Here is a 15,023-nt window from a genome sequence, read left to right as displayed (position 1 = left end):
GTTCTTCCACCAACTTTTGCTTTTGGATAGACCATTCACTGTTATTCCACCAACTACTGACTTGGGATAGACTATTCACTGTTCTTCCACCAACTATTGACTTTGGATAGACCATTCACTGTTATTCCACCAACTACTGACTTGGGATAGACCATTGACTGTTCTTCCATCAACTACTGACTTGGGATAGACCATTGACTGTTCTTCCACCAACTACTGACTTGGGATAGACTATTCACTGTTCTTCCACCAACTATTGACTTGGGATAGACCATTCACTGTTCTTCCACCAACTACTGACTTGGGATAGACCATTCACTGTTCTTCCACCAACTACTGACTTGGGATAGACCATTCTCTGTTCTTCCACCAACTATTGACTTGGGATAGACCATTCACTGTTCTTCCACCAACTATTGACTTGGGATAGACCATTCACTGTTCTTTCACCAACTACTGACTTGGGATAGACCATTAACTGTTCTTCCACCATAATGATGCCATTGACTTTAGATAGACCATTCACTGTTCTTCCACCGTAATGATGCATTAATTAGGCCCATTTTTCCTTTTTACATTACAGTGATTCATATCTAACTGCACAACAAACTACAAACAAATTTGTTCGGTGTGAGCCACGGCTATGTGTTAACCACCGTACTTTGACCTATAATGGATTACATTTTACATGGTGTGACTTGGATGGAGAGTTTTCTCTTTAGCACTCATACCACATCGCCTTAATTCTATTTACACACAATTTCATATTTCTTACACTAAATGGCAAATATTTCAATGATTTTCTTCCAAGTAAGAGCCATTTTTGAATTAGAGAAATTTTGCAATTGTTGTTGTTTACCTATGGTTTCTCTTGACTTTTTTTTTTATTTCAACCATAGTATTGTCTGTAATAATGTGAACCCATTTGTTTCACTCTTTCACTTGGCTTCATTTTCTGGATAGCCCGAGTACCTTGCTCTAATATTGCTGTAGTTCTGTTAATTATCTTGCTCTTTTATTGCTGTAGTTCGGTTAATTATCTTGCTCTGTTATTTCTGTAGTTCTGTTAATTATCTTGCTCTGTTATTGCTGTAGTTCAGTTAATTATATTGCTCTGTTATTGCTGTAGTTCTGTTAATTATCTTGCTCTGTTATTTCTGTAGTTTTGTTAATTATCTTGCTCTGTTATTGCTGTAGTTTTGTTAATTATCTTGCTCTGTTATTGCTGTAGTTCTGTTAATTATCTTGCTCTGTTATTGCTGTAGTTCTGTTAATTATCTTGCTCTGTTATTGCTGTAGTTCTGTTAATTATCTTGCTCTGTTATTGCTGTAGTTCTGTTAATTCTGCCTGATAAGATGTATGCTTGATAATTTGTTTATATTTTAGACAGATATATAGTTTATGTTTTATCTATATTTTCAGGTGATGGTGCACTTAAAAGTTATGATGCTTCAATTGGAAAGTATGAAAGTTTCAATAATCATAACAATGCTAAAAGACATCATTTATCAGTGATTTGTGCTATAACGACAGTTTTGACTGCTTATATTACAGTCTTCCAACGATAGCGTCTTGCCATATCATTCTGTTATAAAATCATGGTTGTGACAATGTTGAATTTAATATTCCAGCTGAGAAGTTATCACGGCTCTGTAGTGACAAATGTAGTTGCATAGTTCAGCGAAATTAGTGAAAGAAGTTCATAGTAGATTGTTTATTCTTGTTAATGGTTGTGAAATTATCTCAGATAACAGTATATCTGTAAGGGTATTGTATGATGGGAGTAAAAAACAATATAGATCTTGTGATATTGTAATTGTCATTCCGTGAAAGGAAGACAAAGTATAAAGATCAAGATTAAGACATGTTATTGATGAGGAAGTTCAGGATTAGAAGATTTTGCTTACATTCTAGTCAGTTTGGGATGGCAAATTCAATTTAAAAAAATTGTATGCTACAGTACTAATTACACTTAATGTGCTATACTACAGAAAACCGAGAATACTCCTCTAGGCAATGTGACATTACACAGAAAACCAAGAAAACTCCTGTAGATGCTGATACTTTGGCTGAGACATAGACATATCCTACAAATATTAATAGTTACCTATTAAGGCTATTATACAGAACTGTCATTTTATTCAACAATTTGTAAAATTTGAAATCTTCATTCAGATTATCACTTCAGCTAATTCATGTAGTCTATTATTAATCTGTGCACAATGCTGAATGTCAGATAATTATTGGAAATGTAAACCATTGCTCATTTGTGCCATATATATAATGAACACTGTAAATTATCAGGTTGTGAATGTATATAAATATATAATGTCTAGTCACTTGATCACAATGAAGCCAATCATATCAAAATGTTGAGATTACTTTTTGTGTTGGTGTTGTTTTAGTTGCGTGATTGTGAAACGAAAGATGTGCTAGAACTATTGTTTATGTTCTGGAACACTCCGAATAGAATTGGCTTCCAAATATTTTATCATCATCTTTTGTTAGAAAATAACATATTCATCTCTAAGAAAGGAGAGTTTTGAATCCATGACTCATTATGGTATACCTTTTTGAAGAATAAAGATACCTACCATTACTATAGGTTAAAACATATATTATAAAATCAAAGTTGCATAATATTTTACAGGATCATTTTGTCATAGTAATAAAAAAAAAAATCTTTTAAATACCAAATGTTTTCATAATAAATTATCAACTTATTAAGACATTATTGAGTCTAAAAATATCTAATAACATTCTAACATGTCATGCAGCAAAGTGCTCAAGCTTTCATTCATTCACTTTAATAACATTTAAACATTCCAGTAGAATGGAAAAACTTGCAACATACATTTTCATATCTTGTCCTTTACCCACCAAGTTCTGACGACAACCAATATGCATATTGAAGGACAGACAGTTCATAATGGCTGAAACAGTTTTTAATCATAAAAACACAGATTTACCAATCTGGACAAAAGTGTTTTACCAATTATCATGGAACATATTTTTGAACAAGTTTTATATTTTATTGACATTCATTTCTTATTCAATTAAGTTGTAAAATACTCACTGTATAGAAATTTATTTAGAATTTTATTATAAATATGTATATAATTATAGATGTAGGATATGTGTGAGGAGCGAGAATGAAAGACTAGGTCTTAAGCTTTATGTTTATATTATGTGATAAGATTTAATATGAGATTATACTCATGTTTTATAGGGGTTAATATTCAGCACAGTAAACCCTTTCTGTTTTTACACTCTTTTAATCTGGTATCAACACTAATAACGACATTTTGTTTAGTCCCATAATTTATTCATGCCTTCAGTTAATCATCACAAAAATAGTTAATGACTAAAACCTACTTATATAAAAAAAAAAATATTTCACACATGTGCTCAGAAAGTACCATTGGAAATTTCTCGCAAAATAAAATTTACTCTAAAAATCAAAGTTATTTAGATTAAAACTTAGATTTATCATTATTTGCCATCTAAAAATTTCTTCATATCTTTAGAACGAGAAATTTCATGTAAATGAAAGTACATTAAACGTATATAAAATTAGGATAAGAGGTAGCAACTTCATATGAGAATCTGAATGTCTGTATATTTCCTGGTTGTGCATAAAGTAAATATTATATTTTCATCTAACAAAGTTAACGATGAACATATTTGTAAATGTTATATGTATATTATGTGTATAAAATTTCCATTCCAATTCTATGTCCAAAGGGACATAACTCTGTGGGGAATCATTTTATTTTGTGCCAAATATGTTTACTGAGATTTCTTATTGAGTTATTGTTACCCTTTATGTTATAAATGTTATCATTGTCAGCACAGCATTTGTAAGAGGTTAATATTCAGGTCATACACTGTTACTTAGATCGTGTACTCAGAACATGTAAATTTTTGTTATGTGATAATTAGCTCAGATTTTACATTGTGATAGTTTCATAATGTAATAACAGTTAAATCAGTGTGTGTATGCCGCTTGCTTTAAAACATTTTTCATACTTAAGATTCAAACCAATTCCACAAAATGTACTAAAGCTTATTGAGTTGAGCTCATTAAGAGAGTAGACCTTGGTTCAGGGGGATAACTCTTTAAATCAGTCATGGGTCTCTAAGAGGAAGTGCACATATTAAAGCGCCATCTTTTATTAAAAAAGCAATACAGCTAATAGAAATTATAGAAATCATAGTAAGATTTTTCGTTTTCATCTACAAGTAATTAAGATCTTATAATGGCAGTGCTAAAGACATTTGACTTAGTTTCCAGAACCTATTTCTTGTTTATTTTTATTCAGGGTTTTGTTATTAGAGTTATTAGATGAATGTGAATTGATACTGTTTTGTTTAATATTTGTCTTCTCAAATCGTTTTTGAACATAAGAATTATCAGTTTTGAATTTTTACATTGCTTTCACCATAATAGCAGTATGGAAATACAAAAGAACCATAAGATTTATAGTTAACCTTAATGATGTTAAAATACCCGAAATACTGAGAAGTCCTTCATTTGGGGTATTTCCACAACTCCTTTTATTATTAATGTTATAAATTGAAACAGATTTAACATAGTATCTGTTTTTTTCCCTTCCCATTAAGACATTGTTTTCTTTTTAATAAAAAAAAAAGATTATTGTATCGTTAATAGATTGATTTAAAAAATCATATTTGTTTATTTGTGTGAAAGTATTATTTAATTGTGCAATATTTTTGTGTTATCTATTCTTGTCAGTGCAATATTGTTATGTTTAAAAGCTGTTCAATCGTAGCAGCTAGGCTTACTAATAAATACATAACACTACAGGGAGATAACTCTGTAAAAATAAACTGAACATTTTAAGTTTTAACTATGTTCTATTATTAAGAAAATTTTAAACTTCTCAATGATCAAAATTAGTGTTTGTCAAACTGCTATATATATCCAATGATTTTTTTTCCGATTAAGTGTGTGGTTCAAGTTTTTTGAAATTTCATATTTTTTTTGTCAAAGGGTCAAGGTAAATATTTGTCATAATTTTTTGAAATTCAAACAACACAAATTGATTGAAGTCAAGGTGTTTGGTACCATAGAAAACAAGAGTATCAGACATAACACAGGGTTACTCAGTTTATTGTTTTATAATAAGAAGATAGATGATGGCTATACATTCAGACAAAAAACACAGAACAAAACACTATTTCTGAGGATTCATTAATTTTTGTAGGATACCAATTTTCTTTACTGGTAACAACAAATTTTTATCTTCAAAGATGTACAAATTTTAGATAGGCTAGTATGAAGACTTTGGAAAAACACAAAATTAGATATATCCTTGAAAATTTAATTTTTCCTCTATCAACAAAAATAGTGCCCATGAAAATTGATGAACCCACAGTATCCATTTTGTTCTTTTGTTTAAAAAACTATAAAAGTTTCAAAATTCATCATGATTCTAGATCCATTTGCCTACGTTACATGTTACAGCATCTGAATCCATTATAATACTAATTATTGACCTTCAATGTTCAGCATTTCATGACCAATTTTTGTTGTGATATCCTGTTTTAAATGAAATGTTTTATTCTTAGTTTGATTATCTTGTTACATGTTATAATGTTCAAATATTATTTTCCAATGTATCTCAGATTCATTTAGTTCAAATATTCCCTCATATGACAAGTGATATATTATTCGGTCATCATGAATTTGTCCTTATTTGATTATCTTTCATTTTCTTATAGCTGACAATTTACAATATGGTCTATATATCTTCCAATGTCTAAGGAAAACCAAATAGTTGAATGAAGATGCAATCATTTTTTACTAGTATAGACTGAAGGACTTCAGTTTATATCATTTTCCATAAATCTACAGGTTTAGGGAAGTCTCTTGAAGCTTCCATATTTTCGACAAGTTCATGATGACTGAGTACCGGTAGTCACTTTATGTTATAAATCATGTTGGTGTTTGTTTTGTATATCTTGGGTCAAATGATTCATGTGTAGTTAAAACTCATCTCACAACAAAATAAAATGACACTAAATACTGATTCAGTCTTGTTTCTTCACTGTTTAAGTCAGGATTTCTCACCTTCTATGTTCTAATTGGTAAAAACATAAGTGGAGTTTAAAGGTTCGTCAAATATCTACTTTTGTATATAAGTAGAATATACATATCATGGATACCAAGTTTTGTATAACAGATGTGCATCTTGTCAACAGAAGGCTCATCATTGACGCTCAAATAAAAAAAATTTTAAAAGGCCAAATAAAATATAAAGTTGAAGATCTAGAGCCATGCCATGTTCAGCATTTCATGACCAATTTTTGTTGTGATATCCTGTTTTAAATGAAATGTTTTATTCTTAGTTTGATTATCTTGTTACATGTTATAATGTTCAAATATTATTTTCCAATGTATCTCAGATTCATTTAGTTCAAATATTCCCTCATATGACAAGTGATATATTATTCGGTCATCATGAATTTGTCCTTATTTGATTATCTTTCATTTTCTTATAGCTGACAATTTACAATATGGTCTATATATCTTCCAATGTCTAAGGAAAACCAAATAGTTGAATGAAGATGCAATCATTTTTTTACTAGTATAGACTGAAGGACTTCAGTTTATATCATTTTCCATAAATCTACAGGTTTAGGGAAGTCTCTTGAAGCTTCCATATTTTCGACAAGTTCATGATGACTGAGTACCGGTAGTCACTTTATGTTATAAATCATGTTGGTGTTTGTTTTGTATATCTTGGGTCAAATGATTCATGTGTAGTTAAAACTCATCTCACAACAAAATAAAATGACACTAAATACTGATTCAGTCTTGTTTCTTCACTGTTTAAGTCAGGATTTCTCACCTTCTATGTTCTAATTGGTAAAAACATAAGTGGAGTTTAAAGGTTCGTCAAATATCTACTTTTGTATATAAGTAGAATATACATATCATGGATACCAAGTTTTGTATAACAGATGTGCATCTTGTCAACAGAAGGCTCATCATTGACGCTCAAATAAAAAAAATTTTAAAAGGCCAAATAAAATATAAAGTTGAAGATCTAGAGCATTGAGGACTCAAAATTCCTATAAGTTTTGCCAAATACACATAATTTAATAATTTCTGGGGAATTTGATTTATAATTATGACCATATCCATGAATCATGATAATTCATTTCAACACAGAAGTGCAGACTACTTGGCTTGTGATACTCTTGGGGGGAAAAACTCCTCCAGCAGTGGCATTGACCGTGGTTGTAAATAAACTCATAGATACCAGGATTGAAATTTTTTACGCCAGACACCGGTTTCATCTACAAGAGATTCATCGGTGAAATTATCCATACAAGGTTGACAATTAAAAAGACATGATGTGCTATGAATGCCAATTACACAACTTTCCACCAGAGACCAAGAAACAGGGTTTAAAACAACTATAGGTCACTTCAACATTGAAGCAAAACCCATACGTAGCAAGGTCACAGCATTATAAAATGTGCAACTATTCACAATAGTGAGAATGAGACCAATCAGATTGTTTATTGTAAACAAAAGAAAAACAAATATTGTAGTCAGCAACCAACAACTGAATTAAAGGCTTCTAACATGGGAAAGGCACATACAGTATGTGATAGGATAACAGGTATAGGGGCAGGGCTGAGGTCTCACATAACATGATTAACCCAACAGCATTTTTGCATCTGTCCCTTATCTGAACTTTTGTTGGTATTGTGAGTTTTTATGCCAAATTTATGGGCCTTATGTTTTCTGGTCTGTACGTCCGTCTGTCTGTCTGTTCTTTCTTCTGTTTGTTCGTCTGTTCGTTCTTCTGTTTGTTCATCCATTCGTCCTGCTTCAGGTTAAAGTTTTTGGTCGAGGTAGTTTTTGATGAAGTTGAAGTCCAATCAACTTGAGACTTAGTATACATGTTCCCTATGATATGATCTTTCTAATTTTAAAGACAAATTAGAGATTTTCCCAGATTTTCACGGTCCACTGAACATAGAAAATGTTAGTGCGGATGGGGCATCTGTGTACTGGGGACACATTCATAGCTCACCTGGCCTGATACTTTTCTCATACTTGGCGTCCTTCGTCGGCATTAACTTTTTACATTTTGAACTTCTTCTAGAGAACCACTGAATGGAATGAAACCAAACATAACATGAATGTTCCTACTAAGGTGCTGACCAAGTGTTGTTACTTTGTAGCCGATCCATCATCCAAGATGGCAGCCAGCGGGGACTTAGTTTAACATAGGACTCTATTGGAAATGCATACAAGACTTCTTTTAGAGAACCATTAAATGGAATGAAACCAAACGTAGTATGAATGTGCCAACATTTCAATAGGGAACACATTTTACATCATTGTAGTAAATGTATTTCAAACATTTTTTCCGATTGCTTGGGTTCTGTCCTTAACTTTTACAAAAAATCTTCTCTGATACTGCTGTGCGAAATACAAATCATAGACCAAATCATCAAAAAAACTGATACCCTACTGCTTACTATGAGTCACATGTTGAAATCGATTTTTATCATGCTGGCTTTCAAGCCTGTAGGTAGACATGTCAACATTCCTGCATATTATTCAAAATGAAAGGAAGCAACTTTTAAAATATTTTAATCAACCATGCCAGACATTAAACCCACATTTCCCCCCAACAAGTGGTGGGCACACAACCATGTGACCACTTATTGTTGCTGTAATATATAGTACAAGTACTGTCAAACTAGTCGGTATGTAAATGGGGGACTGAAAAACAAGCTTTATTTTTTCTGTTTTTATTGGTAAAAATTAACAATATATAATAGATGAATGCACAATTTAAACCATAGGACTAAACAATATTATTGGATATCAAATACCATAATAACAAAAATTTACAAACACTGAAGGAATTCAGAAAACAGTTATTTCATAAAATACAGAGTACATTTGCTTGTACAGATAGTTGACATCATCTACTGTTTTTTTCCTTTAATGTTTCAGAACAAGTTAATAGTCCTAATAATCTTTTTGGTTCAGAGTGGCAACACATGAGACAAAAAATGCCCTAATGATACAGTAACTTGATTGTTTCTACAATAACCATACAGAATAGACTATTTTCATATTCCCTACTTTTGACTCAGGATTATATAATTTTTTCAACAGGCTACCTACCCTGTGGGCAGGACATTTTGGTACCCTGTCAATGGAGAGCAACCAAAAGAAGTAAAATCAAACTTATGATTGGTGCAATCTGGTGGGAAATTTAACTGTTTTAACATGATTTTGTTGTGTATAGAAAACATAAAACAATTAAGTTTCCCCATAAATTATACCAATTATAAGCTTGATTTTACTTCTTTAAGTTACTCTTACATGACAGATTACCAGAATGTCCTACTAAAGAAAAGGTAACCTGTCAAAAAAAATCTAAACTCTGGTGTCAAAAGTCAGTAATATGAAGATGGTCTATTTGTACAGTTTATAAATGTCTACAGAGGTAGTTGAAAGATGAATGTAGTATATTTAAATTAATTTTATCCCCTAAAGGTACTTCATTATGTCTTAAATAAAAAGTGTCTTAATGCTGGAATATTTTGAAATTGATAACATAAATCCAAACCATATGTAATGAAAAAAACTAAGTTAACACTAGAATTCTCAAGGGAAAAATGAAACCGAACTGATGTATTTCTTAATCTACCATTATTTAAAACAAGCAATCAAGTATAAGATCTCAGTATACAAAGTAAAATTATTGTAGTTTTTTTTTAAATGAATTCAGTAGGGCAGTCATATCACCCCTGTTTACTGTGAATGCTTTGAATAACTAGAGGCTCTAAAGAGCCTGTGTCGCTCACCTTGGTCTATGTGCATATTTAACAAAGGACACAAATGGATTCATGACAAAATTGTATTTTGGTGATGGTGATGTGTTTGAAGTTCTTACTTTACTGAACGATTTTGCTTCTTACAATTATATCTATAATGAACTTTGCCCATTAGTAACAGAGAACTATATTTGGTAAAAATTTACATATATTTACCAAATTAATGAAAATTGTTAAAAATTGACTATAAAGGGCAATAACTCCTTAAGGGGTCAATTGACCATTTAGGTCATGTTGACTTATTTGTAGATCTTACTTTGCTGAACATTATTGCTGTTTACAGTTTATCGCTATCTATAATAGTATTCAAGATAACCAAAAACGACAAAATTTCTTTAAAAATTACCAATTGGAGGGCAGCAACCCAACAACCAGTTGTCCAATTCATCTGAAAAATTCAGGGCAGATAGATATTGACTTGATTAACAATTTAACTTCTTGTCAGATTTGCTCTAGATGCTTTGAGTTCATAGTTATAAGCCAAAAACTGCATTTTACCCCTATGTTCTATTTTTAGCCGTGGTGGCCATCTTGGTTGAATGGCCAGGTCATCGGACACATTTTTCAAACTAGATACCCCAAAGATGATTGTGGCCTAGTAGTTTCAGTGGAGATTTTGTAAAAGATTACTTAGATTTATGAAAAATGGTTAAAGATTGACTATAAAGGGCAATAACTCCTAAAGGGGTCAACTGACCATTTTGGTCATGTTGACTTATTTGTAGATCTTACTTTGCTGAACATTAGTGCTGTTTACAATTTATCTCTATCTATAATAATATTCAAGATAATAACCAAAAACAGCAAAATTTCCTCAAAATTACCAATTCAGGGGCAGCAACCCAACAACCGATTGACCGATTCATCTGAAAATTTCAGGGCAGATAGATCTTGACCTGATAAACATTTTTACCCCATGTCAGATTTCCTCAAAATGCTTTGGTTTTTGAGTTATAAGCCAAAAACTGCATTTTACCCCTATGTTCTATTTTTAGCGGTGGCGGCCATCTTGGTTGGTTGACCAGGTCACGCCACACATTTTTTAAACTAGATACCCCAAAGATGATTGTGGCCAAGTTTGGATTAATTTGGCCCAGTAGTTTCAGAGGAGAAGATTTTTGTAAAAGATTAATTTAATTTATGAAAAATGGTTAAAATTGACTATAAAGGGCAATAACTCCTAAACGGGTCAACTGACCATTTTGGTCATGTTGACTTATTTGTAGATCTTACTTTGCTGAACATTATTGCTGTTTACAGTTTATCTCTATCTATAATAATATTCAAGATATAAACCAAAAACAGCAAAATTTCCTCAAAATTACCAATTCAGGGGCAGCAACCCAACAACCGATTGACCGATTCATCTGAAAATTTCAGGGCAGATAGATCTTGACCTGATAAACATTTTTATCCTTGTCAGATTTCCTCAAAATGCTTTGGTTTTTGAGTTATAAGCCAAAAACTGCATTTTACCCCTATGTTCTATTTTTAGCGGTGGCGGCCATCTTGGTTGGTTGACCAGGTCACGCCACACATTTTTTAAACTAGATACCCCAAAGATGATTGTGGCCAAGTTTGGATTAATTTGGCCCAGTAGTTTCAGAGGAGAAGATTTTTGTAAAAGATTACTTTAATTTACGAAAAATGGTTAAAAATTGACTATAAAGGGCAATAACTCCTAAACGGGTCAACTGACCATTTTGGTCATGTTGACTTATTTGTAGATCTTACTTTGCTGAACATTATTGCTGTTTACAGTTTATCTCTATCTATAATAATATTCAAGATAATAACCAAAAACAGCAAAATTTCCTCAAAATTACCAATTCAGGGGCAGCAACCCAACAACCGATTGACCGATTCATCTGAAAATTTCAGGGCAGATAGATCTTAACCTAATAAACATTTTTATTCTGTCAGATTTCCTCAAAATGCTTTGGTTTTTTAGTTATAAGCCAAAAACTGCATTTTACCCCTTTGTTCTATTTTTAGCCGTGGCAGCCATCTTGGTTGGTTGACCAGGTCACGCCACACATTTTTTAAACTAGATACCCCAAAGATGATTATGGCCAAGTTTGGATTAATTTGGCCCAGTAGTTTCAGAGGAGAAGATTTTTGTAAAAGATTACTTTAATTAACGAAAAATGGTTAAAAATTGACTATAAAGGGCAATAACTCCTAAACGGGTCAACTGACCATTTTGGTCATGTTGACTTATTTGTAGATCTTACTTTGCTGAACATTATTGCTGTTTACAGTTTATCTCTATCTATAATAATATTCAAGATAATAACCAAAAACAGCAAAATTTCCTCAAAATTACCAATTCAGGGGCAGCAACCCAACAACCGATTGACCGATTCATCTGAAAATTTCAGGGCAGATAGATCTTGACCTGATAAACATTTTTACCCCATGTCAGATTTGCTCTAAATGCTTTGGTTTTTGAGTTATAAGCCAAAAACTGCATTTTACCCCTATGTTCTATTTTTAGTCGTGGCGGCCATCTTGGTTGGTTGACCGGGTCACGCCACACATTTTTTAAACTAGATACCCCAATGATGATTGTGGCCAAGTTTGGTTTGATTTGGCCCAGTAGTTTCAGAGGAGAAGATTTTTGTAAAAGTTAACGATGACGGACGACGACGACGGACGACGGACGACGACGCCGGACGCCGGACGCAAAGTGATGGGAATAGCTCACTTGGCCCTTCGGGCCAGGTGAGCTAAAAAATTGTATTTCAAATTTCAAAGAACCAACTAAACCAGAAGAGCAATAAATTAATTTTGTGTGGCCTTTAATCTGTTCATTTCTTTCTCAAATTAAATTTCAAAATACCCTTTTATCTACAGGTAATGCATAGCACAATTTCTATCTGACATATAGATATTGGTCTTAGCGTTGTGGCACTTTATTAATTGTTAGGCAATTAATTGTAATTCACTTGTTTCAAGATTTAACCATTCACATTTCAACAAAAATGATGATTGTGGCAAGTTTAATTTAATATTGTACCTCTATTTGTAAAACTAAATAAAGCTACAACATATTTAAAACTTATTATAAGTAACAAAGAATAAAACGACAGACAATAAAATAGCTGCAACATGTACTATGTCATACTGTGGAATAATTTATTTTTGTGGGTTTCAATTTTTGTGGATTGAGGAAAACTTGAATTTTCATGGATATTTGATTTTGAGTTTTTCCAAAAGTCTGCATACAACCCTACAGCACATTTGTTATTGGTTAAACAGTAAAATTTGTGGTTTCTTTGTACCCATGCAATCCATCAAAAATTGATATCCAACTCCATTCACTAATTATATGCATACAACAAAACAATGAAACACAATTATATTTCACAAAAGATACACAATACAATCAATTAAAATTCATATTCCAACAATATCAAGGTTTTGAAATATTATTTCAATGTAAAAAGCCTGTCCTTGCTGGTACCATATTGGTCAGATGATCGCCAAAAAGTAATAGCACTTGATAAGAACCCAATAAGCTAACAGCTTCAATGTTTAACTTCTTAGCTAATGGGTTCATCAGTCCCATAAAAATTCTGTCATATATATGTGTATTTGGTTTTTAGCAACTCAGCTGTTTTCCACACCATAATAACAGGTTGTTTACCTTAGTCTCCATAAGAATTTGCATAGTAATCTTACTATACAAATCCTTGGTCTCAAATGTAAAATTAAGTCACCAATTAACAAAAATATTGATTGGTCAATCAGTTTAAACTTTAAACAGTATAAGCAACATACTTTCATAATTAGTTCACGCCAATAAGAAAACTTATATTTTTATCAATGGCTGCCATGTTTATTTTCTGAATAAGATCCAAAGATCCAACCTCTTAAAATATTGTAAGTTTGGTTTTAAATGTTTTAGTAGTTAAGGAAAATGAACCAAGTTTTCAAGGGCAGCACATATCAAGTGTTTGGTAAAAATTAAACAATTCAAACTTGAAAAATATATAAACACTAAAAATTTAGGAAAATTTCACTCCAATTGCACCATACACATACCATATTGCACCCACAACATTATACTAACACAATATATATGGTACATTCAAGATCAAATACTACAATAAAACTCCTTCATACATCATAGCCATACAAACTTGGTATTCTATTCATAGAAAATAATAAACAAAAATTTATTAGCCTCTGTAGGATTGACTTTACAATAAAATTAATGTTTGCATTGGTGATCCTTTTGCATGCATTAAAACATATAGTTTGTTTCTCTTCAGCAGTAATTTTGCATTAAAAATCACATTTTTCAGTTCAAGTCTTTTATTTATTCTACTTTTCTGACTATTGTTCATGTCATTTCAATAAATTTGTCTTTGATGTTTCTTTTTCTATTGATGACTTTTATGATCCTGAATGTCCATTTATATCTCCCAATTTGTCCACAAGTCTTTAGCTGCCTGAGAATATCACAGATTAGTAGTGTGGGGGAACTGTAGATAGAGCTTCAGCAGTACTCCTCTTCCTACAGACATCCTGCAATAAAGTCATATCATGAAACATCTATCAAACAAGAAAGATCAATTTTCATATTTGTTCATGCAAGGTCCTATTAAAACAAATGAAGTAATTATTATGGTAAAAATACTTCGATTTTTTTCTACACTTCAGATAAAAATGAAAACCATCGCTGATGCCCAATGTATTCAGTTACTTAAAATTCTGAAATTCTTGCTTGATCTAGTTTTTTTTGACATGCTAGCTTTGACAAAATTAAAATTGTTTGATCATTTACAGGTTCTACAGTGGTAGAACAATGTAGGTAATCAAGCCTAAAACATGTGAAAAATGTTGGATCAAGTAATACAAATTTAGCTGGGTTAATTTTGTAAGCAGAGATTTTCTACTGCATGTACCAAACATAAGTTTTTGGTATGACTCCGCTGGTGACTCTTGCCAGCAAGTAGGCCTAGATCAGAACATTGAAGCAGCTAGAGCTCTTTTCTGAGTATCAGAGATTGAATTTTGTTGTATGTTTTTAGCTAGAAGTATCGAAGTATAAGTATCTTACCCCAGGTTAAACTTATCAGTGTTAACAGCATTGTATTTAGAAGTATCTTACCTCTGG

The 15,023-nt window shown here is 31.9% G+C and overlaps 2 protein-coding genes across 14 annotated transcripts in view; one reads left to right on the top strand and one right to left on the bottom strand.

Annotated features, from left to right (window-relative positions):
• Window positions 1-6,054, top strand: part of LOC139526816 (neuroglian-like) — a 124,899-nt gene extending 118,845 nt beyond the window's left edge. For all 5 annotated transcript variants that reach the window (XM_071321970.1, XM_071321982.1, XM_071321977.1 and 2 more), the window contains one exon: window positions 1,424-6,054. In XM_071321970.1, coding sequence (XP_071178071.1) covers window positions 1,424-1,569 — 146 coding nt within the window. In that variant the 3' untranslated portion in view covers window positions 1,570-6,054. The remainder of the gene's footprint in view (window positions 1-1,423) is intronic.
• Window positions 6,055-12,729: 6,675 nt separating this feature from the next.
• LOC139526743 (6-phosphofructo-2-kinase/fructose-2,6-bisphosphatase-like) overlaps window positions 12,730-15,023 on the bottom strand; it is a 47,619-nt gene continuing 45,325 nt past the window's right edge. For all 9 annotated transcript variants that reach the window (XR_011665172.1, XR_011665164.1, XM_071321950.1 and 6 more), the window contains one exon: window positions 12,730-14,431. Coding sequence is in view for 7 of the 9 variants with exons in the window: in XM_071321950.1 (XP_071178051.1) it covers window positions 14,372-14,431 (60 nt within the window). In the remaining 2 variants the exon portion in view is untranslated. The remainder of the gene's footprint in view (window positions 14,432-15,023) is intronic.

The sequence above is a fragment of the Mytilus edulis genome, chromosome 1 (genome assembly GCF_963676685.1).
Source record: "Mytilus edulis chromosome 1, xbMytEdul2.2, whole genome shotgun sequence".
NCBI lineage: Eukaryota > Metazoa > Mollusca > Bivalvia > Mytilida > Mytilidae > Mytilus > Mytilus edulis.
Note: the sequence above shows the minus strand (reverse complement) of the source record. Positions and strands in the feature narration are given on the sequence as shown.